Below are 23,426 nucleotides of genomic sequence, written 5' to 3' on the forward strand. Positions count from 1 at the left end.
AAGTCCAAAAACTTCTCGTTTTGTTAATGAGTTTAATTCTGCCTGTATAGCTTCTTTCCATTTTGGCCAATCATTTCTATGTCGACATTCTTCCACATTTCGTGGTTCAGGATTTTCATTATTTCTTATGATATCAGAGGCCACTTGGAAAGCAAAAATATTGTTAATAACAATATTATTTCGATCCCATTTTTCTCCCATTTGTACATAACTTACTGAGATCTCACAATTTTTAGGTACCTGTGCCTCTTCAAGGGCTTCTTGTTCAATATGTGCCTCTTCAGGGGTTTTCTACATTATTTGTGCCTCTTCTAGGGCTATAGATTTATCAATTTTAAACTGATCAATCATTTTGATGGTCTCTTCTAGAGTGCCAAATTTTTCTTGGGTTCTCCTCTTCCTGGGAGTTACATCCTTTGAGCCGACAAGTCTACCACGCTTAAGACGTATCTTAGATTCATTTGTTAATTGTCTTACAGGGACATCAATCCGTGTTGGAGTATTTGCAACCGGGATATGTGACTTTGTCACTTTCTTTGTATCAATGAATGCATCTGGTAATTAATTTGCAAGATTTTGCAAATGAATGATCCTTTGAACTTCTAATTCACATTGATTTGTATGAGGATCAATATGGGTCATAGTAGATGTCTTTCAACTAATTTCTCGTCGTTCTTCAGGAATCGACTTTTCTCTCCCTAATGATGGGAAAACACTCTCATTAAATTGACAATCCGCAAAGCGGGCTGTAAAAACATCGCCTGTCAAAGGTTCAAGATATCTTATGATAGATGGAGAATCAAAACCTACATAAACCCCAAGTCTTCGTTGGGGACCCATTTTAGTGCGTTGTGTAGGTGCAATTGGTACATATACTGCACAACCAAAGATTCGTAAGTGAGAGATATTTGGTTGTTTTCCAAGCACAAGTTGTGAATGGGAGTATTCATGGTAAGTTGTAGATCGAATACGGACTAAAGCTGCAGCATGCATAATAGCATGTCCCCAAGCGGAAGTAGGTAATTTGGTTTTCATTAGTAATGGTCGAGCTATTAATTGGAGACGTTTGATGAAGGATTCTGCTAAACCATTCTGGGTATAAGTATGAGCAACAGGATGCTCAATATTTATCCCTACTGACATGCAATAGTCAATGAATGTTTGAGAAGTAAATTCGTCAGCATTATCAAGACGTATTGTCTTAATTGGATAATTTGGAAATTGTGCTCGTAATCTGATTATTTGTGCAAGGAGTCTAGCAAAGGCTACATTACGTGTAGAAAGGAGACAAACATGTGACCACTTAGTAGAAGCATCTATTAAGATCATAAACTAACGGAATGGTCCACATGGTAGATGGATAGGCCCACATATGTCCTCATGTATTCTTTCTAAAAAGATTGGTGACTCAGATATGACTTTAGTAAAAGATGGTTTGATTATCAATTTACCTTGTGAGCAGGCAGCACATGAGTATTCATTGGGCGAAAGAATCTTCTGGTTCTTTAGTGGATGCCCATGTGAGTGTTCGATTATTCGACTCATCATTGAAGACCCTGGGTGACCTAGCCTGTCATGCCAAAGGACAAAAACTTTTGGGTCGTTGAACGTCTGGTTCATGACAACATATGATTCAATAGGCTTTATAGTTGTATGATACAACCCAGAGGAGAAAGTCGGGAGTTTTTCCATTATAAGTTTCTCGCCAGATATAATGGAAGTAATGTAAAGATATTCTACATTATTTTCATTCATAGTTTCAATATGATATCCATTTCTGCGGATATCTTTAAAACTGAGCAAATTTCTTCTGGATTTGCTAGAATATAACGCGTCATTTATATGGAATCTAGTTCCATTTGGCAACGTTATGTTTGCTCTTTCAGAGCCTTCAACTAAGTTTGTAGTACCAGATATGATACTTACATTAGCTTTTATTAATGTCAATTTGAGGAAATATCTTTTATCTCGAAGAATTGTGTGCGTGGTCGCACAGTCTGTGAGACATACATCATCCTCATTCATCTTGAGACCAAATAACACATGGATTTCAGATATAACAAAAAAACAGGGCATAATGTAAATAACAAAGTAAATCAAATGTAAATATAAGACATAATAATATATTATTTTATATATAAAGTAACATCAATCAATGTTAATTTTTTCATCATTTATCAAATGGTCTGTTTTTTCATTGGGACCTCCAAAGAAATCAATGTCATAGTAGGTTAGGTCCAATCCATCACCATCGGTAAAGTTCATCTCTATCTTTTTTCCTTTATCTTTTATTGATGCTTGGTAAAGGTCGACCAAATGTTTGGGCGTACGACAGGTACGCGACCAATGCCATTTCATACCACATCTATAACAATTATTCTCATGGTTCTTTGGAGGTTTATTTTGTAAACTCTTCCCATTTTCTTGTATTGTCTCAGTATTGTTCCACTTCTGGTGGTGCAATGAGGCTTTCATTTTCTGAGAATTATTACTATAAGAACCATGGTATCGGGGATTTCTTCCACGACCACGACCACGTCCTCATCCTCGTCCACGTCCACGAGTTTGGGACGATATTGCATTCACTTCAAGGAATGGTTCAAATCTAGTTGGACGAGACTGGTGATTTATTATCAAAAGCTCATTATTTTGTTCAGCAACAAGAAGACATGATATTAATTCAGAATATTTTGTAAATCTACGCTCTCGATATTGCTGCTGCAGGAGCATATTCGAGGCATGAAACGTAGTAAAAGTTTTCTTTAACATGTCTTCCTCTGTGATTTTCTCTCCACACAGCTTTAATTGAGAGCTGATTTTGAAAAGTGCAGAGTTGTATTCACTAATAGTTTTAAAATCTTGCAACCTTAGGTGCATCCAATCATATCGAGCTTTTGGGAGAATCACAGTTTTCTGGTGGTCATATCTTTCCTTCAAATTACTCCATAGAGTAAAAGAGTCATTTACCGTAAGATACTCATTTTTTAAACCTTCATGGAGGTGATGGCGAAGGAAAATCAATGCTTTTGCGTGATCCTACAGAGATGTTTGATTTCCTTGTTTGATCGTAACTCCAAAATTCATTGCATCAAGATGTAATTCAGCATCAAGGATCCAAGATAGATAGTTCTTTCTCGAAATGTCAAGTGCCACAAATTCGAGTTTTGTGATATTCGACATTGTCAAATAACTTCATATATATGACAAAACAATATTATTAAAATCAATTATAATAACTTGATAGCATTGGTATAACTTTGATTATAAACAAAATCAAATAATTTGTTTATAACTTTTAACAATATGTAACAAAACAAATCAACAATAATATAAATATGTAAAATTTTATTCTATATAAATAACTTCAAGTTTAAGATACGAGAATTACTTTCAGAGCAATTCGTGCTGATAACGTGTTGTAAAACAAGGACAAATATAATGCAAATCAAAGTAGTAGAGATAAAATATATCTTACTTTGATATATGATATGGAAGAAGGAATCAAATAAGAGAATTGAGAAAGTGAAAGAAAGAGAGAGAGAGAATGAGAGGAAGAACTTTCTTCTTTTTCTCGGGATGCTCTTACATGGAGGGATAAGAAGCCTTTTATAGGTTTCATAATATGAACTCCCATTACTCATCTTAAAGATGAGTAAATGGAGTTCATACTGACCATCAATGTGGTCATTCATTACTCTTCATTTACAACAAATTTCCATTTATAAAAGTAAAATTTGAATTTTATATAAAAAGTTGTCCACGTGTAATAAAATTTATCCTATGGATATTATCATTTTGAAATTATATTATTTCTCAAGACCTTTCCATTTTAATCAATTGAAATTATAGTACTGCTTGATACCTTTCCCTTTTAAGAGGAATTATGTTAATTGAATTAAGTTTTCAAAAGTTACAAACTCAATAATTACGATGCAACTTTGACAGATTGGTTAGGTGATGACTAACCCCAACCTAACTCAACCCAAATTAAGAAATAATTATTCAAACTCAATCCATATTGATCTTTAAGTTAAAGTACTCGACTAAATCTCAATTCAACCTCATTTTTTTAAACTCGAGTTGAATTCAAATTGGTCGAGTTTAACTCGTATTAATTGGGTTAGACTCAGATTGTTTATAATTATCAATTGTTGATTTAAGCTTAAATTTAAAATTATAGTTAGTAAGTACGGTTTTAATTGGTTTAAAAAAAAAAAATCAAATTTGTAGCTGTCAGGATTTTGTGACGTGCATGCTCATGTCGATGAGAATTGAAAACTAATTTGGAAGAAAATATACTTTGTGAATTTGGTTTTTAAAAATAAATTACTTCTGCTCCAAACTCAAGGTTTGGGCCTGTAACAATCCATTGGATTGGGCTTGGGCAGAGGGAAGAGTGTAGACCAACCAATTCGATATCTGGGCTTTTGTGTCTAATTCAATAAATGGGACAGGTTAGAAAAATTTAGGAGGTATACAACAATGGATTCCCAAATCATCCGGATAGAAATAGACAACAGTCACAGCGACATCACCCAAAGGACACACCCCCAACAATTTCAGCCATCCTCCCATTGACACGTGGCTAATTTCCATCATTCTTGGACCCGCCTTCCCGTGAAACGTCATCCCTTACACTACAACCTCATCCAACCTCCAAACTAGTTAACGGCCTCTAATCATCACAGCCATCACAGCTTTGTAACGCTATACAATCTCACTCTCCTCTTCTGATGATAATATCTAGTGGCCCTGCCTGTCGTCCACGAACCACACTATGGAGACTCCAAGCCCTAGAGAGATGAACCGCATAACACTTCTCTTTTTCTTTCTCAGTTTGGTCATCACACTCTTCTCTGCAGCGGCGGACCATGACGGCCCCACCACCAGCACCACCAGCATCATCTTCACAACGCTGGGGAGATCCGACTATGCCTTCGACGTTTTCAGCCTCCCGACTCTGGGGCCTTCTACTATCGCCGACGAGCTTCGGATTACCGATGGTCAGTCCGTGAATTTCAACGGTCATTTCCCATCTTCTCCAATTATTTCTCTTCTAGCCAATCAAACCCTAGTTGAAAGCTCAAGCGTGAAACGCCCAGATGAGTCTCTGCAAACCATCTATGTCACCGAGAGAAATGGGTCGTCGAATATATATCTTGACATAATCTATTATGATACTCCCACGAACTCTAGGAGAAGATCTGCACTGGAGACCGCAGTTCGAGTTGAGGTTCCGCTATTGGGTACTAACACTGAACAGAGCGACGGTCGAATTTCGATGAAAGACAGGCCTAGCTTAGTTGGTGAGGACTTGGTTTACGTATCGACTCACGAGGACTCGGGTGTGCCCAGGAAAAGTTGGGCTGCTGTCTACTCGACTCATCTTCCGACGGGGTCGACTAGGCGGTTGACACCGTATGGGGTGGCTGATTACAGCCCGGCTGTATCGCCGTCGGGGGTATGGACAGCGGTGGCTTCTTATGGAGAGAGAGGCTGGGGTGGGGAAGTTGAAGAGCTCAGCACCGATATCTACGTTTTCAGGACTCGTGATGGGTCTGAGAGGACGAAAGTTGTGGAACACGGTGGTTGGCCGTGTTGGGTCGATGATTCTACTCTGTTTTTCCACCGTAGAGGCAGCGATGGCTGGTGGAGTATCTACAGAGCGATTCTTACTGAGTCAGTGGTTATCGAGCGAGTCACTCCACCTGGTCTCCACGCTTTCACCCCAGCTACCTCGCCAGGCAACAAAAACTTCATTGCCGTGGCGACGAGAAGGCTCAATTCAGATTATCGCCACATTGAGTTGTTTGACCTTCTCAGTAACGAGTTTAGGGAATTAACTCGTCGGATTTCTCCCCAAACTCACCACTTTAATCCGTTCATCTCGCCCGATTCTACTCGAATTGGTTACCACAGATGCAGAGGCGACAGTAACGGAGGGAAAAGCCCTCACCTGCTGCTCGAAAACCTCAAAAGCCCATTACCTGAAATCTCTCTGTTTAGATTTGACGGTTCGTTCCCTTCGTTTTCACCGGGCGGCGACCGGATCGCTTACGTCGAATTCCCGGGGGTTTACGTGGTGAACCGGGACGGTTCTGGCCGGCGGGAGGTGTTCTCCGGAATCGCCTTCTCCACCGCTTGGGACCATAAACGGAAAGGGGTTGTATACACTAGTGCAGGTCCCACATTCGCTACAGAAAGCACAAAAGTGGATATAGTGTCTATCAACGTTGATGACGTTGACCAGCCTAGCTACAAAAAGTTGACCACCGGCGGTGAGAATAACGCATTTCCCTCGCCATCACCGGACGGGAAATGGATCGCGTTCCGGTCAGGCCGGTCTGGCTATAAGAATCTGTACATAATGGATGCTGTGGATGGAGAGAGAGGTGGGATCCATCGGTTAACAGAGGGCCCATGGACGGACACAATGTGTAATTGGTCACCGGACGGTGACTGGATTGTCTTTGCATCCGACCGGGAGAACCCGGGTGGTGGTGGGTTTGAACTGTACGTGATTCACCCTAACGGGACCGGCCTCAGGAAGGTGGTTCATAGCGGTTCAGCTGGGAGGACTAACCACCCATGGTTCAGCCCTGACGGGAAGAGCATTGTTTTCACTTCAGACTATGCCGCAGTATCAGCTGAGCCCATCTCCAACGCACATCACTACCAGCCTTATGGCGATATCTTTGTGGTGAATTTGGATGGCTCAGGGCTTCATCGATTGACACATAATTCATACGAGGATGGGACTCCCGCCTGGGCTCCCAAGGTCATTAGGCCGGTTGATGTGAAGTTGCAGGTGGACGGGCCACACTGCTCCTTTGAAGATTGTCACTGGCTCAGCAACACTCCGAATCATGGTGTTGAGGCTGCACCCTGGGTCTTGGCCAAGCCTCAGTGTGGTCTACGGGCCTAGATTGCTTAATGCTCAAGCAGCTATAATATTGTATTACTCGGCTTTTGCTAGCGTATGAACCTCTCTGTAGATTGCTTAATGCTTAATGCTCAAGCAGCTATAATATTGCTAGTGTATAAACCTCTGTAAGTATTATATGACTCTTTCAGAAGTTGGTGCTATTAACTTGATGTTATATATAAATCCAGTTGTGCAATTAGTCCATTTGAATGAATGACTTTCCCATTTGTGAAGATTGGAGTTTGAAATTAAAGGGAACAAGGAGATGAATGACATAAAAGATAAATCTGTACAGAAGTTGGACATTGAAATGAGCTACAAAAGCTAAATAAGAAAACTCAATTGTACAAGATTATGATCTAGGGGAGGACACCACCCTAACGTCGGAGTCAAAATTCCAAAAACAGGTGTTGTTATCAGAAAGGGGATTACAGCAGTTGGAACTAGAACAAGCAGCCTACACCATACACACAGAAGCTAATCCAACAGAACATTGGAAAAATTACGCCATAGTGCTTAGTTGCTTAGGTTGTGGAAAAGCTCTGAAGGTATGGAAGGAGGGCAGTACTTCTTCGCCACAAATTTGTACTGGTGTGCACAAAAGAAGCATGTCAGTTTTAGGACATTTGAATTATCAACCAATCTACAGCAAACAGATTCTAAAAAAAACAGGGCATGTGAAGAACTCGAAATCAGTCTGGAAACTGGAACAGAAATTTTGCTCACCTTGTGCTGACTGTATTTCTCCCTGATTGCAGGTAAACTAGAATTGTGGTTGTTACAGCATAGGCGATGAAGAGCCTTAACACAATCACACAAATCAGAGGGCTGGTAGAGTGTGTAGTGCCTCAAGGTAGAATTCTGGACCAAAATCAATACCAGATTGAAATTAGGAGGTTTCAGAAGAGAAAGCTACAACATAACTCGGTAGTCCATAAGGCATTTGAACAAGCAAAATCTGCCTAACATTTCATCAAACCCTTACCCAAGGTCTCTTTGAAGGGAGAAGAATATAGTTGGCCAAGAAAATTGCTGAAGCCGCTATAAGTGATGGAGCATAACAGAGCATACTGTACTCCAGAAGGGATAGCTCGGCTATATAGTTCGCCAAGCACTCGAGCTGCAACGATGGAACCTATGGAAAGAACAGATGAAGTCATCAAACCATCACAGAGAACCATAGCTTTTCAGTGGGTTAACAAATTCCTAGCACAAAAAAGCATCATCGGTCCCATTACACCAAGAGGAATGTTGGGCTTGATAAAGAACAAAATGACTAATGGAAGTTATTCTTATGACAAGATATTAAGGAATTATACTAGCTGTTATTTGCTTTTGTTTGTGATTCTTAAGATTGTGGACTGTGCTCCAGTGATTGGAAAATAACATGATTTGAAGTTGTGCATGTAATGAAGAAAGATATAAATCTGAATTACTAGATGTTACAGTCCAAGACAGATACCTCGTTCATTCCTTGAGCAGCTCGAACAAATCGCCTATTGTTTTGTCAACGAAGCACAAATCAACACTTAAATCAGCATATGTGAGATAACCATTGTATTTTTGACATCAATAGGGATAGACAACCTGAATATTACCTCAAAAAACATTTAGCTGTTGGAGCTGTCATTTCAAATTTTAAGTAATTTAGGACAGAAGATTCCATTTGCAAAACCTGCAAGAGTCTAAGTTGCTCAGTTTTATTGTCAAGGAAGAGATTAAAAAAACAACTAGGAAACTGTTTCATGTTTTTGCAAATTGCAAGTAAAGAAGATCAACTACAATTCAAATGAACATTTAAATGAATCTACTATTTACACAAAGAGGAGAACCCAAACCTCCTCCTTGAAATAGGTGTTATCAGTTATGTAACAGAATTCTTCCACCTGGGGTGCACAAATCTCTTCATACTTGCTGCCAATTTTATCATGTTTCTTGTTAACATCCATATTATTTCCTTAAAACAGAAGGGAGATTGAAAGCAAGAGGGAACAAATACAGGAAAAAAGAGAGGTAGCATCTTACGCAGCAATCATCATGCATGCAACACCAAGCAATTGTAGCTGTTGCCTGTTCATCACATTCCCAGAAAGATACCGATCTATGAAGTTCACTGTCAAGTATAATGTATCAGGCACAAGCCTGTACTCTTCAGCAACCTGCAGTTGCATTAGAATTTATTACACCTCTAGAAAGACTACAATGAAACATCTTGGTAATCAATGTAAATCCCCATTGTACAATATTAGAATTGATCGAAATATAAGATGGATACCATATAATTACTTAAATATAATCTACCTCCACAAGCCAATCAATGAGAATTGACCTCATGCTTGCATTAACGTCTTTCTGAATTCTCTCCATGAAGTCTGTGGAAGGCCTCTTCCTTGCCTAGAAAACCCCAGGAAATGAACAAATTACATGAAGAAAAGGCAAAACAATAATAAAAATCAAGACCTAAAATCATATCTTATCATGTGAATATGTAGCATTCTAAAAAATTTTGGACCATACAATAAGTAACTCCATAAGAGGCTTCATGAAAGAAAGCAATTTCAGGGAAAATTCATGCAAATCTAAATGAATGGAGGGGTTCTACAGATTACCCTGAACAAATGTATTTTTTGAATGGACTGAACTGACCAAGTTAAGACAGACAGGAAAATACATGTCTTAAAGGTATCATCCCCATCAAAACACACAATGATCTTTATAGAATACATCTTGTTTCCAGGAACTTCAACAAGAAAGAGCATTTATTTAATAAGATCAAGTCAGAAACGTATAGATTATCAATGGAAAAGATGTTAAACCTCAGATGCACGCAGGTGCTTGTAGATGTCACAAGCCATGGTTGCGCAGAACTGTGGATCCCCGAAATTGTCATCGATATCAGCAATTTTACCATTTGTTTCTGTCTCCACATGTATATCTTCACTGCAAATATTTCCTGTGAACAAAACAATGGAGACCCAGTGAGAAAATCTTCACATTGAACACAAAAGAAACAACATAAATGGACAAGGCAAAAATGCAACCTTCTGCTTCCACATGCTCTGAAATGTAGAGCTTGCTACATGTCTTCCTCTCAATAGAATTAACCGCTAAATCATCAACGTCCATATATTCAACTTCTGGGCTCTTGAAAGAATCACAAGTAGACATCGTCTCATCCATGGAAGCTGAAATACCATCGGATCGATTCGGTGAAACATCCAAGCTGCAAGGATCTGGAAGGGCGGTAACAGTAGAGGCAGTTCCATCACTTTTGGGAAGAGATGTGTCCTTACAGGGAATAACTGCAGTTGGTTTCACATTCAAGGAAGCAGATGATGTATTTCCAGTGATGCCTACACTTCGGGAAATTTTAGAAGATCCCCTCTTTGCTTTAGAAATTTTTTCCGCACATGGTACCTTCAAGAAGACAAAACCCTAGTTAGTCATTTCACCCCACATGGTATTAAACAAATATTAGATTGTGGATTTGGTATAGCTAGAGACAAATATTAAAAGGTGGATTTGGGTTTGAAATTTGAGCCACCCTATGAAATGATAGCGGAGAGGACTGACTTTCACCTGAGATTTAAATTCAAACCTTAAATCCAGAGATAATAATTGACTGATTTCTTGTCTAAACTATTTTTTTCTATAACGACAATTCTCTCAGGGTGCGATTTTGTTTCCCAAATAAAAAGCGGCATTTGATCAAATAGATTGAAAATTTGGAAGAATTGGAAATAACACAAAAATTTGAATGCTTATAATGCATTGTTCTGGTCTCGAAAAATAAAACGATCAGGACGATCCATAAGAAAAAACCTTCAACCAGGGAAAAAGAAAAGAACGAGAAAAAGTCACAGAAAAATACAAAATAACAAAAAAAAAAAAAAACTTAATTTTTCATAGTGCCATAAACAAGATGATACCCGAACATTCACTAATTCTTGTGTGGCATCTCAGAAACCAGAGAATACCAAGAAAAAGAAAACATCAAATCAAGCTATAATGATCCTTTTTTTTGGTTTGTGAATCTTTCCTGTGAAACAAAAAAAACAAAACCAATAACAGTTTTCCCTTTCTTTCCCACGGTTTTCTTAGCAACCAAACAAATCCCAACAATCAATCACATCAAGAATGAAAACCCACCATAGTCCCGACCGCAGCCGAGCTTTTTAACCCACTCAGAGAAGCATTCTTTTGGTTGGTAATGTTACTGAGAGGCGGCCGCTTCTTGGCCAAATGCGACGGCACCGTCGTAACCTTACCATGATTATCCGACGACGACCGCTTCATCAAGGACGACGACGACGACGACGAAGAAACTGAGGAACGGCGATTCTGGGTCGACATAGCTGAAGAGCCCCTCTCTCTATCTGGTTCAAAATGAACAAAGCAAACCAGATAAAGGAGAAAAAGAAGGGGATTCAAATCTTTGAATCTTTTGAAGCAACTAGGGTTTAAGTCATGAATTTTTGAAAATGTTTTTCAAGATTCTTACAGGGATGATAGTAAAGAAGGGGAAAGGATTTAGAGAGAGACGGTGCTGCGTGTGATTTAACGTACTACTTTAATGGTACTTTGAGGCGGGGAAAAGCGGTGTTTGAATTGAAAGACATCCTGACCGTCCGATCTGCTCGATAATCGTTAGGAGCGTCGCAGAGTGGGGCCCACAGATCTGTCCCCTTCTATTTTCTTTTAACTGTATTCATCTTTGTGTAAGAAGGGCCAATAGAACTGCGGAGAGTGATGGAGCCTGTGGTCAAGGCTGAGGTGGATTTTCGTTTTCATCGGTTTGAGGGAGTTTTAGTTGTCGGTTAGATTTGTGAAGGTGACGGGCTGTGAGGTTAGGGAGGTTGGGGTTTGAATTTGAATTTGAATTTAAACAACCTAACGGTCAGTCGATGTGGCTTTAGGGAGCAGAAACTGAGCTAGGAGTGAGACCCACATGATCCAGTTTCAGAGCTTTTAAGCCACATAGTCAAATTTTTTTTTTGGCTTGTTCGAAATTTAGGGATTGAAAATTACATCATTTTCTGTAATGATTTAAAATTTCTATCCCAATAAGAAAAAACCAGGAGGAAAAGCAAATAAGAAATGAAAAAGGAAGAAAAATAAATAATCAAATTTAATTTTAGAAAATTCGTATCCATATTTTATTAATGACAAATTCAAAATGGTATAAAATTTTAAATTTATATCTTTCCCCAGAAGCTTATTAATTTTTCTTAATTCAATGAACACCCGGCCCAATAAATGACAAAAGAGGGAAAAAGGGAACATGACCCCTTTCCTACGGGTTAGAACAGGGCAAGAAGGATCACAAGGTTTTTACAAATAATTTAATACATCTTCCCATAAGCCAAGATTACCTGGAAGGAAAGAATGCTATCTGACCTTTTTTTTTTTTTTTTGGTAAGTTATAAAATTGATTGAGTGTGTTTTAACAAAATATATTTTTATTTTCAACGTGATTCCAAATTTGAAAATTTCTTATTTGAGAATTAGATCTCTCTCTTCCTATTTGTAATTCAAATGAATTAATTCAACTATTTAAAGTGCGTATGGGAGTGATTCTAAAAAAATTAAGTGTTAAAAAAATTAAAAGTGTTTTGTAGAATTATCTAATAGGTTTTTAGTCATCCTTGATTCATTGAAATTAAAAATAAATAAATAAATAAAATTTAATTAAAAAATGCATCATTGCCAAATTTACATATTACAGGACAGATAACTCAATTTATTTTCCCCATTTGTTTTCCATGAAAGAGAAGGGATCATTGAAAGGAATGTTTATGTACAGTTGAATATCAAGATGCATTAAAAGAAATGGTCATGTACAAGGTTGAAAATTGGGGTAAACTAAAGAAATTTAAACAAGAACACATTACGTACGATATGAACCTGGTGGGTTTATCTTCAACAGAGAAGAGTGAAATGAAACAGTAGAAGAAGACTATGCTACTTGAAACTCCAAAAGTATACACAAAACTATGGAGTTTAAAAATTTCATGTGGGATGTTGGTTAAAAAAGTAAACACATCACCAGGAAAGACCACACAGCTGACAGCAGAAACATCCAAGTCTATTCAGCCAAGCATTGCCATACTTATCTGACATCTAGTCGCTTGGGTCTTCAAAAAACTCTGGAGGCACACAAGGGGGGCAATACTTCTTTGCCACAAATTTATACTGGTTCATAAAAGAAGACCCAAGTTTAGTTCAGGACATTTGGATATCAACAAAAGTTTGCGTTTGTATCAGTAAAGAGTTCGTGTGCAGTTTCTGATATTACTTCTCTAATGTCGACAGTCATAAGTTTTTTCAGTTGAAGGTGAGGCAATATAAACCTAGAGAAAGTATGAAACACACACAGAGGGAAATTTGGCTTACCTTGTGCTGACTGTATTTCTCCTTAATTGCGGGTAAACCAGAACCATGGTTGTTACAGCAAAGATGATGTAATGCCTTAACACAATCATGCAAATGAGAGGGCAGGTAATGTGTATAATGCCCCAACATAGAATTCTGTACCAAAACAAATAGAGGGATGAGTTATAATCCTATGTCAAGGGAGATGGTAAACCAAAGCGTCTAAGAAATTACAAGATCAGTCTGATACGATGTCTGACTTACCCAAGGCTTCTCTGCTGAGAAAAGTATAAATCTAGCCAAGAAAGTCGCAGAAGCAGCTATTAGCGATGGTGCATAACAAAGCATGTTGTACTCTAGGAGTGATAACTCTGTAAGGTAGCTTGCCAAGCATTCCAGTTGCAATGATGGATCCTACAAAGCAACAAATATGATCACCAAAAAGTATCAAGTATTCAAGAATCACCAGGCAAAGGACTAAATATGGATATCCAAGCGCTTCCATATTTAAAGACTACAATATCAAGTGGAAGTGAGTACTACAATGGTCATTATTCAAGGTTTTATTTATACTAACATAGTGTCAGTTTGAATTGCATCCCACTCCCTCTTTCAACTCAAATATTAATCAAGAGCAACATTTGTTGCTATTGTTACATCATTTACCAGCCAAATGCTCCATCATAATGATCAAAAAGCAAAGTTCATAAAACCTAGTAACCAATAGAGAATGACATAAAACAAAGTACCATGATTAAACCAGTTCAAGACAGGTACCTTATTGTTCCCTTGAGCAGCATGAATAAATTGCCTTAACATTGTGAATCAATCAGATGTCAATAACTACACAAACAAACAGCAATGGAACTCAGAATATTCAATAAGAACCAGAAAGATAGGCCTTACCTCAAAAAACATTTAGTTGTTGGGACTGTCATTTCAAACTTCAAATAATTCAAGACTGCAGATTCCATTTGCAAAACCTGGAAAATTAAATTGCTGAATGACAACTCAAATGAGAGCACAAAGGAACAATTCGAAGAAGCATCTAGGCAAGCACAATTCAGCTAAAAGAGAATAGATTCAAAACCTCCTCCTTGGAGTACGTGTTATCAGTTATGTAACAGAACTCTGCCACCTGGAGCGCACAAATCTCCTCATATTTACTGGCAATGTTTTCATTTTCATGGTCATTATCCATACCCAATTTCAACGGATTTGGCAAGAAGAAAACAAAAGGAAATAATAAAATCTTACGCTGCAATCATCATGCAGGCAATGCCAAGCAATTGTAACTGCTTCCTATTCATAACATTGCCAGAAAGATAACGATCTATGTAGTTAACAGTCAAAAATAGTGTATCTGGTGCAAGCCTGTACTCTTCAGCTACCTGAAGTTGGAATTAGAATTAAGACCACTGGTTTCAAGATAGTAATAACCACAACTTTACACACAAGAGCAGCTGATGACATCGACAATAAGGATTTTTATTATCCGAGGAAAAGCCCCAGCTATCAACATATGAAGTTGTTGCTATAAAACAAAACCCGTCCCTGATGTGAGGAGGGGGGAGATTCCTTAGAATATACCAATCCACAAAGGAAATGTGAAAGAAAACTATTATAGTTTACCTCCACAAGCCAATCAATGAGTATTGCACGCATGCTGGGATTAATGTCTTTCTGAACCCTTTCCATGAAGTCAATGGAAGGCCGTTTCTTTGCCTAAAATGACCTCAGCAATGGGATAGAGAATGAAGAAAAGTAGGAAAGTCAAATGAGATTCCAGACTAGGAATTCTAGATAAAAAGAATATAACTATGTAAAACATAATTTAGCTAACCGTATGACATGCTCAAACAAGTCTGTCTATACAAAAGAAAATTATGAAACTAAAATTTCCTCAACGCAGTCCTCATCAGAGATGGAAATTGAGTTTATCTGTGCAGAACTAACAAAGAATCTGCAACAACTAATGCCAAAATTGATCTGATGAACTACCAAAGAACCAGCACCCACTAATGCCAAAAGTCAGCTAATACTCCTACAAACCAACCAACACACTTATGAGAGGATGATTCCCATGCAAAGGTTGGTCATTCATGTTTGGCTCTAGACTTCTTACAAAATTTGTATCTGCCATTAACAAACCATCCTGGTCTGTCTATATGATTTTTATCCACATTCCATGTCAAATTATTAATTTACTATAAAATTCCAAAGACTTAAAAAATCCCACAGAATTTGTCAATGGATTAAAAGTGAAAAGTGAAAATATCTGTTTTAGTTGAGAAAAAAATATCAATATCTATGATGTTACACAAAATTAGTATCCTGCTAAAAAAATTTATTAAGAAATCATATTGACACATCGGAGACAAACTGATTCATTAGAGATACCTAAAGACGTCCATTGAATGATTAGAATAAATCAATGTCCAAGAAAGAAAGCCCATTTCAAATGTTCATTCACTTAATAATTTCACCTTAAGAGTGAATCTTCAACTCCAAGAAAATGAAAGTGGGAGTCAAAAATAAAAAAATTCATACTTAGAATTCTTAAAAATCAGTGTGCTTTTATTAGAATATAAAATAATAATTGTTTAATATCTTATAAAAATATTTTAATGCACGCCAACATGATTCATTATGACCAGTCGCAAAAGGAGTCATTCAATGTATTTCTTTATGTTTCTAGTTACTTGTAAAAGTAAAAATGATAACAATTACTAAAGGTGACAATTAACATTGTTAACCTTGTAGAGTAAAAGATTAGATGATAGCAAACTTCATAGCCTTGCAACACTAGTAATCAATTTTTGCAAAACACATATGAGGTTGTTGTCCTACTTGAACATACAAAAGCAAGAAGGCTTTTTTGAAATTTTGAATGCTGATTTTATAGTTAACGGCAAGTCCATGAGAAATGAATAAGTTTGGACATGTGTTTACTTTAGAGATACTGATGTACTGAACAAATAATAAGTTTGGATATGTGTTTACTTGGCAATACCAATGTAATGAACAATATATGGGAATAAATAGCACATATATTTAAAATGCAAAAGAAACCTCAGATGCACGCAAGTTACTGTAGATATCACAATCGATGGCTGCATAAAACCGTGGATCCAGGAAATTTTTATCAACATTAACAATTTTGTCAATTGTTTCCACCTCCACATCTCCCTTGCAGATATTTCCTGAGATCAAAATTACAGAACTAAATTAACAAGGCCAGGAGAATATATAACTATAATTTGCAATTGCAGTCACAGAAAGCTAAGCAAGATGTCATGGACAACATTTTAATTACCAAAATTTTACAAAAAGAAATAAAATCTAAATAATAAAGCTGCCAATTATCAAACAAAACAACCAAGGGAAAAGCCCATCCAGAGTAGCTAAATGAAGTGGACAAGAAAAGTTATAAATTTATTAGAAGAAGAAACCTGTTATTTCCACATGCTTCGAAAGATGGAGACAGGTACCTGTCTTTGTCTCAACAAAACTAACTGGAGAAGCATCATGGTTATTGATATATTCAAATTCTGGACTCTTCAAAGAATCACAAGTAGACATGGTCTCATCTAAAGAAACTGAACCATCTGATTGACTTGGGGAAACACCCATAGTTCTAGGGGCAGAAAGGACACTAACCATGCTGCTGGAAGCAGAAAGACTACCAACAGGTTGATCACTCTTGGGGAAGCATGTATCCTCACAAGAAACAGCAGGACTTGATTTTACATTCAAGGATGCAGGGAAAGTATTTTGAGAGAGGGTTGTACCACGAATGCAGGTCAAAGATCTCTTCTTTATCTTGAAAGTTTTTGCTGTGCATGGTGCCTTCAAATATGAACCTTGGTTAACCTTTTTTCCCCAAAAATTAGAACAAGGATACTGTTAAACAGGAAGCAAGCTACTAACTTATGTCCCATTTCAATATGAATGTAAAGGATAAAAGAGCAAAATAAAGTTATGAGGCATCAGGGAACAAAATGACAAGAAACATTTCCAATTAGATTTTCATATTATTTTCAAAGCACACATAAAACCCATAAAATGGTATCATTCTTTTTTTTTTTTGGTGAAACAATTGCCCAAACCTACCTATAATTCTAAATTTGTTGAAAGTTGTTGGAAAAATCATAACACGGTAAAAAAAAAAGTAAAATAAAGAAAACAAAAGATTTATGTGGTTCAACATAATTGCCTACTTCCACGGGAAAGAGAGATTAAATTCATTACTAAACTTCAAAAATTCATACTAAAACTCTCTACCCAAAACTCAATATATCATTTGCCTATTTGTTTTCACTCTCCTTACAACTTTGATGGCCTACTTTTTTTTTCAACCTCTCTACAAATCCTATGTAAAACCACATATTTATAGTCTTCTTGGTCAACCCTAAAGAGTGAGCTTCCCGATCTTAGTCAAACTCAAAAACAGTAATTTACCCAAACCTAAACTAAGAAGGATGAATATCTGAGATCTACTTAAAAAAAGGAAGGAAAGAAAGAAATAAACTTTAAAATGATAGTCTTAGTTGGAATTAAATTAAGATTAGCATCTGTTGAAGTTAAATTAGGAGAATTCGAGTCATAATAGATCAATAGAATCCTAACAAAATTTGAATTTCTTTGAGAAGCTTGTAAATAAGGATAATTGATGTAAACCAAAATAAAATGATTAAATAATATTAGTTTTTTCTCAAGCATTGCAATTCTCACCGATGAGATTTCATTATTTTTCCTCTAAATGAAATCCCTAGAAGGCCTTAATGAGATTATAAAGTTTCTATCCCTTCTTCTTCTCATATTCTTTCTTTATATTTTTATTTTGTTTTTTTCCTGTTGTCATAAATTCTATTCCTTGTCCATCTCCTTAAACCTTAAAAAATAAAACCTCTAACCTACCAACTTGATTGTAAACATTCAATCAAAGGTTTGTCCTATATTATAAACTCTATAAATATCAACTTTTTCAAAACTAAAGATCCATAATTTGAGTCGAAATCACCAACAATCTCCACCTTGACTCAAATTCTCTCAATTCACATGTGGAGGTATCTCTTCTTGATACCCACCTTTGCACCCCTTATGGGTAAGATGTCACCACTACACAATCACTAAAAGTAAACATGTGTCAAGTTCAAACTCTCATCAAACTTGATTCGAGAAACTGTCTTTGTCTTCTTCATAACTTCATTCTTTTTACAATTGGTCTAGTAATAGCCCAAAAGATCTAAAGCCCCTAAAAGAATTAAAATTTTCCTTAATTTAGGAACATGCTTAACATTATCAATATCCTCACAACACTATCAAACATCTTCACTTTAACACAATCAATCCCACTAACTTTATAGCTAGAATTATTATCAATTAAAATAGTACTAGCATTACATTCTTTGTAGGTGTCAATACACTTCTTATATGGGCACATACAAAAATAACACCCAAAATCCAAGAAGAAAAAATGTCTTCATCAAGTAAAATAGAAATATCATTATCATTATTAAACTTTTCATTAACAACAATAGCAAAATTTGAAGTCTCTTAGGATTTAAGTTTTCTCCTTACTTCTAAGTGCTTTGTCAATTCTTCACAATACCTCTAAACATGTCATTTTTTTTCTAATAATAGTAACACTCCACATCCCTCCAGAATGTGATTAGAAACAATCACCTATCCTATTATAATATCTCCCTTTCAATTTACTCCTACCATAATATGATTCAAAGTTCACCATAAAAGCTTGTTTGGTGTGAGAAAAAATGCTTAATATTTTTTTGTCTCTAAAAGTGCAATTGACACCTCATCCACTTTTAACATCGCTTTTCCAAACAATAAGTGTTGTCACCCATGTCTCATATGGTTTCAGTAAGGACGCAAATAAAATAAAAACTCGATCTTACTCATTAATCTTGATCTCCACCCTTAATAGTTGAGTTATGTACTTATTAAATTTATTTATAGGATCTCTAACATTGGTTTCTTTATCTACTTTCAACTCGTATAACTGTTTTTCAAATGTAATCTATTTATTAGGGATTTCGACATATAAGTTTTCTTTAACTTTTCCCATGAATGAAAAGAAGATTCCTTAGTCAAAATACTATCTAATTCAAAACACTTAGATAGTGTTTTGAATAAGAAATCTCCTTTTGATTTATGAAAATAAATAAATAAATTTGAGAAAATTAATATGTCAAAATCCCTAACAAATAAATTATATTTGAAAATAGTAGTTATATGACTTAAAGATGGATGAAGGAATTGACGTTAAGGATCATAAAAATAAATTTAATAAGTGCATAACGTGGTTATTAAGTGTAGAGGTCAAACTTAATAAGGAAAATTGAGTTGCTATTTTAATGGCATTTCTATCAAAATATATGAGACATTGGTGATTACACTTTTAGTTGGAAATATGATGTTAACTATTGATGAGGTGTCAATTGCTCTCTTAGAGACAAAAAATATTAAGCAACCAAGTAGTTCATCTCATACTAAATACGCTCTTGTGGTGAAGTCTAAATCGTATTGTGATATGAGTAAATAGAGAAGATGATTGTTTCTGATCACACTCTTAAAGGGATATTATATATATATATATATAAAAGATATATTATGAGGTATTGTGAAGAATTGATAAAACACCTACAAGCAAGGAGAAAACTTAAATCCCAAGAGACTTCAAATTTTGATAATGTTGATGAAAAGTCTAATAATAATGAAGATGTGTTTTGTATTATAGTTAATGAAAAAATTTCTAACTCTTAGATTTTGGATTCTAAATATTCTTTTCATATGTGCCCCTATAAAGAATGTTTTGACACCAATAAGGAATGTAATGTTAAACCTATTCCAATGGACAATGATTTTAACTTTAAAGCAATTGGGATTGGTACCGTGAAGGGGAGTATGTTTGATAGTTTATGAGGATATTATTAATGTTAAAAATGTTCCTAAATTGATGAGGAGTTTGATTTCTTTGGGGGTTCTAGACACTCTAGGCTATGATTTTTTCTTATACAGGATGGAATTATGAATATTAATAAAAGTGTCTCAAAATTTACAAAACTTGCCAGTAGAGTCACACCTTGAAAAGTCTTATGTTAATGCTAAAGAAGTTGTCACAATAGAAAAGCATGGTAAGATGTTGGCATCAGATGAAAAGTATAAGGAGAAGATGATTAAGACTTCATTTTCAACTAAGGATACTTGTTGACACAAGGATGAGACTAATTGCAAAAATAATGAAGTTATAAAGAAGACAAAGACTCGATGAGAGTTTGAATTTGACACATGTTTACTCTTATTGATTGCACAACAATGACACCCTACCCATAAGGGGTAAGCGTCAAGAAGGGATACCCCACCCTGGTATTGAGAGAATTTGAGTCAACATGAAAATTGTTGGTCATTTTGACTTGGATTATTTATTTTTATTTTTGAGAAAGTCAATATTTGTAAAGTTTAGATTTGGGTAAATTACTCTTTTTAGCTTGACTAGGACTGGAAACTTTCTATTCAGTGTAAGTTCATAGGACTCGTTTGTATCCCACAAAAAAAAAAAAAAAAAAAATGTTAGCCGTCAAAAGCGTCCAAGTTGTAAAAACAGTGAAGAGATCAAACTCCCGTGGACATAGGCAATTCACATCAATCTTTCTTTTTCTTTTCTTTTTTTCTATTTTCCTTTATCCTCCTACCGGGTTTGGGTGTTGCGATTTTCCCAAAAGAATTCCCTTTTCCTGATTCACTAATCTGGTACCTTCAAACATGGTTGTAACCTTTTTTCAGTATGGTCACTGTCCTTGATCATCATCCAATTGAAATAGCCCAAAACATGTATTTAGGGATCTCAATACCCAAAAGGAAAAAGCAGAAACAAGAACAACAACGCCATGAAAATCGAAAGAGAAGAACGCACCATAGCATTTGATGCACCAATCTGAGGTCCCTTTCTTTCGTTGGTCACGTTTCTGAGAGGTGGTCGTTTCTTGGCCGCCATGACGTCCTTTCCGTGATCCTCCGTCATCGGAGGCCTCTTCGCTGTGGAAGATGACCGTAACCGGCGACTACGCGTCGACCTCGCCGGAATTACTCTGCAAAAACGACGGTAGTTTTAACTTTATTGGTCGCGAAATGCACTGGAAGAAACCTTATTGAGCGAATGGGCATATAATTCTTGAAGCAATTAGGGTTTATGTATGGTTTTTTATTCTTGATGAAGAGAAGAGAGCAACTTTTTTTTTTTTCTTTTTTTTTTCTTTTTTTCTCCTCTGTTTATTTGCAACGTTTTTGAGCGGGAATAGCAGTTGGGCTTGAGATGATCTGGACCGTCTATTTGGCTTGACAGATCTCTATCGTTTGATTAGAGTACGAATCAGTATCTGCACATGCCTCCATCAAATTTTTTAGTATACTGGCTAAAAAGGAATGAAAATAAATTTAGAATTTTTTAAAATGATTTTTAAAAAAATCTGACAATTCAATATTTTGTTTAAAGAAAAAAAGGGGACACCAACGAATTTCTTTAAAGATCTTTTAAAAATCTTCTTAACATTAAGTGATTTTATTGGGAGAGAAATCTAACGGTCAAATATTTAATTATTATATAAATAGTAGGTTTAGTAATTATTTAATTAAATTTTAAAACCTTAATCACAATCAAGAATATTCAAAAATAAATTGAAACAACGTAGAGAATTGTTACCATGTTAATTCATCAACAAAATTTACCTGCTTGTATTTGGTAATAAAGATATTTTGATAAATTTATGAAAATTGATATTTTCAATGGCTTAACTAATAGTATAAAAACACTTTCGAATATATTTTAAAAGTCAATTTAATAGTGATTTCATGAACCAATTTTTGATTTAAAAATTGTTTTTGAAAAAAAAAAATAGACGTTTTGTGAAATTTAAAAAAATGTATTATTTTAAATAAAATATTTTCAATAAAAACATTTAAAATAAAAATACTATTAAACGCACTATAAATTAAAAACATTCTATATAATACAAAAATAATAATTATATAATATAAAAAATATGTTAAAATTACAATCTTTTTTCTTCTAACCACCTTTTTTTTAAGTTTTAACACACAATTAAAAAAGAAAAAAAAAACTGATATTTAAGCTATGTTCGGTTTAAAAAAATACTAAAGAAATAAAAAAAATATAAAAAAAATAAATTTATTTAACATAAAAAATGCGAAATAAAATAAAATATAATTACAATTAGTTAGATATTTATAAATTTAAAATTATTTAATATTTATATATATAAAAAAATTAAATGAGATTGAAGTAATATATAAAATAATTTATTAATTTTAAATTTACTTTTTTATTTATTTTTACTTTTTTATTTCTCTATTTTTCCGCTCTCTCGTATATTTGATCAAACATAGCCTAATATTTACCATATTCGAAAGTAAAAAGTAACTTACATTCTTAAACTATATTTTATTTTAATTTTTCTTTTATTATTCTCCTATTTACATTGTCAATAAGGTTTGATTGATGCTAAACACCTAAATGTTCCTAGCAAAGCGGGATGAATTTCAATTATTGTTATTGATTGCCAACAATTGAGGAATGCTTGTGATTTTGGTAACAATATGGTTTTGATTTTGAAACGTACTTATTTTTTCTCTTTTTCTAGTAAGTGGGCCCAAGAGTTTGAATTGAGTTTGAAAGGCTTTAATAATTGGTTTGACAAAGTCCCAAAACATAATTCAAGGAGATGGATGGATGGATTTTCAAACTTTAAAGTACATAAATTAATATTTTATTAAAATTTATAGGATGAGACAACGCAGGTGATTTAAAAATTATGTAAATGGTCATATCATACAAATCCAAAAAGGTAAAGTACAAAAATTATTAATTTATTCGTGATTTAATTTATTTTTTTATCCTATTTCTGGTTTCAAAAAGTACTAAAAAAATATTAAAATTTTTATTTTTTAATATTAATTTTATTAAAAAAATGAAAAAAGTTAAACATAATAAAAAAAGTTAAATACGTTGAAAAAAAATAATTTATATAATTTAAATATATATATATATATATTTATTTTCTTTATATTTTATTTTTCTTTGAAATTTTCA

The 23,426-nt window shown here is 35.1% G+C and overlaps 3 protein-coding genes across 6 annotated transcripts; 1 reads left to right on the forward strand and 2 right to left on the reverse strand.

Annotated features, from left to right (window-relative positions):
* The first annotated feature begins 4,445 nt into the window (after nucleotides 1-4,445).
* LOC100267814 (uncharacterized) lies at nucleotides 4,446-7,129 on the forward strand. The gene has a single exon (XM_002285840.5). It carries the CDS (start codon nucleotides 4,778-4,780, stop codon nucleotides 6,923-6,925), a length of 2,148 nt encoding a protein of 715 aa, XP_002285876.2. The 5' UTR covers nucleotides 4,446-4,777; the 3' UTR covers nucleotides 6,926-7,129.
* A 44-nt stretch (nucleotides 7,130-7,173) lies between these two features.
* On the reverse strand, nucleotides 7,174-11,483 carry LOC100250590 (cyclin-A1-1). 2 transcript variants are annotated; one of them, XM_019216606.2, is made up of 12 exons: nucleotides 11,075-11,483; nucleotides 10,219-10,342; nucleotides 9,967-10,110; nucleotides 9,742-9,878; nucleotides 9,227-9,319; nucleotides 8,951-9,084; nucleotides 8,764-8,839; nucleotides 8,524-8,600; nucleotides 8,388-8,421; nucleotides 7,911-8,060; nucleotides 7,652-7,786; nucleotides 7,174-7,513 (listed from the first exon to the last, which is right to left on the reverse strand). In XM_019216606.2, the coding sequence occupies exons 1-12, from the start codon at nucleotides 11,276-11,278 to the stop codon at nucleotides 7,442-7,444; spliced, it is 1,380 nt and encodes a 459-aa protein (XP_019072151.1). In that variant the 5' UTR covers nucleotides 11,279-11,483; the 3' UTR covers nucleotides 7,174-7,441. The 2 variants fall into 2 exon arrangements, with proteins under 2 accessions (XP_019072151.1, XP_002284567.1); XM_002284531.4 differs by having other exon boundaries at nucleotides 9,967-10,342; nucleotides 11,075-11,482.
* A 1,225-nt stretch (nucleotides 11,484-12,708) lies between these two features.
* LOC100255774 (cyclin-A1-4) lies at nucleotides 12,709-21,559 on the reverse strand. Of its 3 annotated transcripts, none has more exons than XM_059735015.1 (11): nucleotides 21,234-21,559; nucleotides 16,789-17,170; nucleotides 16,370-16,500; nucleotides 14,930-15,022; nucleotides 14,555-14,688; nucleotides 14,388-14,463; nucleotides 14,204-14,280; nucleotides 14,075-14,108; nucleotides 13,562-13,711; nucleotides 13,319-13,453; nucleotides 12,709-13,117 (listed from the first exon to the last, which is right to left on the reverse strand). In XM_059735015.1, the coding sequence occupies exons 1-11, from the start codon at nucleotides 21,339-21,341 to the stop codon at nucleotides 13,046-13,048; spliced, it is 1,392 nt and encodes a 463-aa protein (XP_059590998.1). In that variant the 5' UTR covers nucleotides 21,342-21,559; the 3' UTR covers nucleotides 12,709-13,045. The 3 variants fall into 3 exon arrangements, with proteins under 3 accessions (XP_059590998.1, XP_059590996.1, XP_059590997.1); XM_059735013.1 differs by having other exon boundaries at nucleotides 16,750-17,170; XM_059735014.1 differs by having other exon boundaries at nucleotides 12,711-13,117; nucleotides 16,750-17,146.
* Nucleotides 21,560-23,426: the final 1,867 nt, after the last annotated feature.

This window comes from Vitis vinifera, chromosome 18 (assembly GCF_030704535.1).
Source record: "Vitis vinifera cultivar Pinot Noir 40024 chromosome 18, ASM3070453v1".
Classification (NCBI taxonomy): Eukaryota; Viridiplantae; Streptophyta; class Magnoliopsida; order Vitales; family Vitaceae; genus Vitis; species Vitis vinifera.

Coding starts and splice junctions, on each gene's coding strand:
- LOC100267814 (XM_002285840.5), top strand. CDS start 4,778: ATGGAGACTCCAAGCCCTAGAGAGATGAACCGCATAACACTTCTCTTT.
- LOC100250590 (XM_002284531.4), bottom strand. CDS start 11,278: ATGTCGACCCAGAATCGCCGTTCCTCAGTTTCTTCGTCGTCGTCGTCG. Junction 10,343..11,074: donor CGGCTGCGGTCGGGACTATG/GTGGGTTTTCAT, acceptor GTCTTCTTGAAG/GTACCATGTGCGGAAAAAAT. Junction 9,085..9,226: donor TCATTGATTGGCTTGTGGAG/GTAGATTATATT, acceptor ATGCAACTGCAG/GTTGCTGAAGAGTACAGGCT.
- LOC100255774 (XM_059735013.1), bottom strand. CDS start 21,341: ATGACGGAGGATCACGGAAAGGACGTCATGGCGGCCAAGAAACGACCA. Junction 14,464..14,554: donor GCCTGCATGATGATTGCAGC/GTAAGATTTTAT, acceptor AAACATTGCCAG/TAAATATGAGGAGATTTGTG. Junction 13,712..14,074: donor CTGCTCAAGGGAACAATAAG/GTACCTGTCTTG, acceptor GTTGCTTTGTAG/GATCCATCATTGCAACTGGA.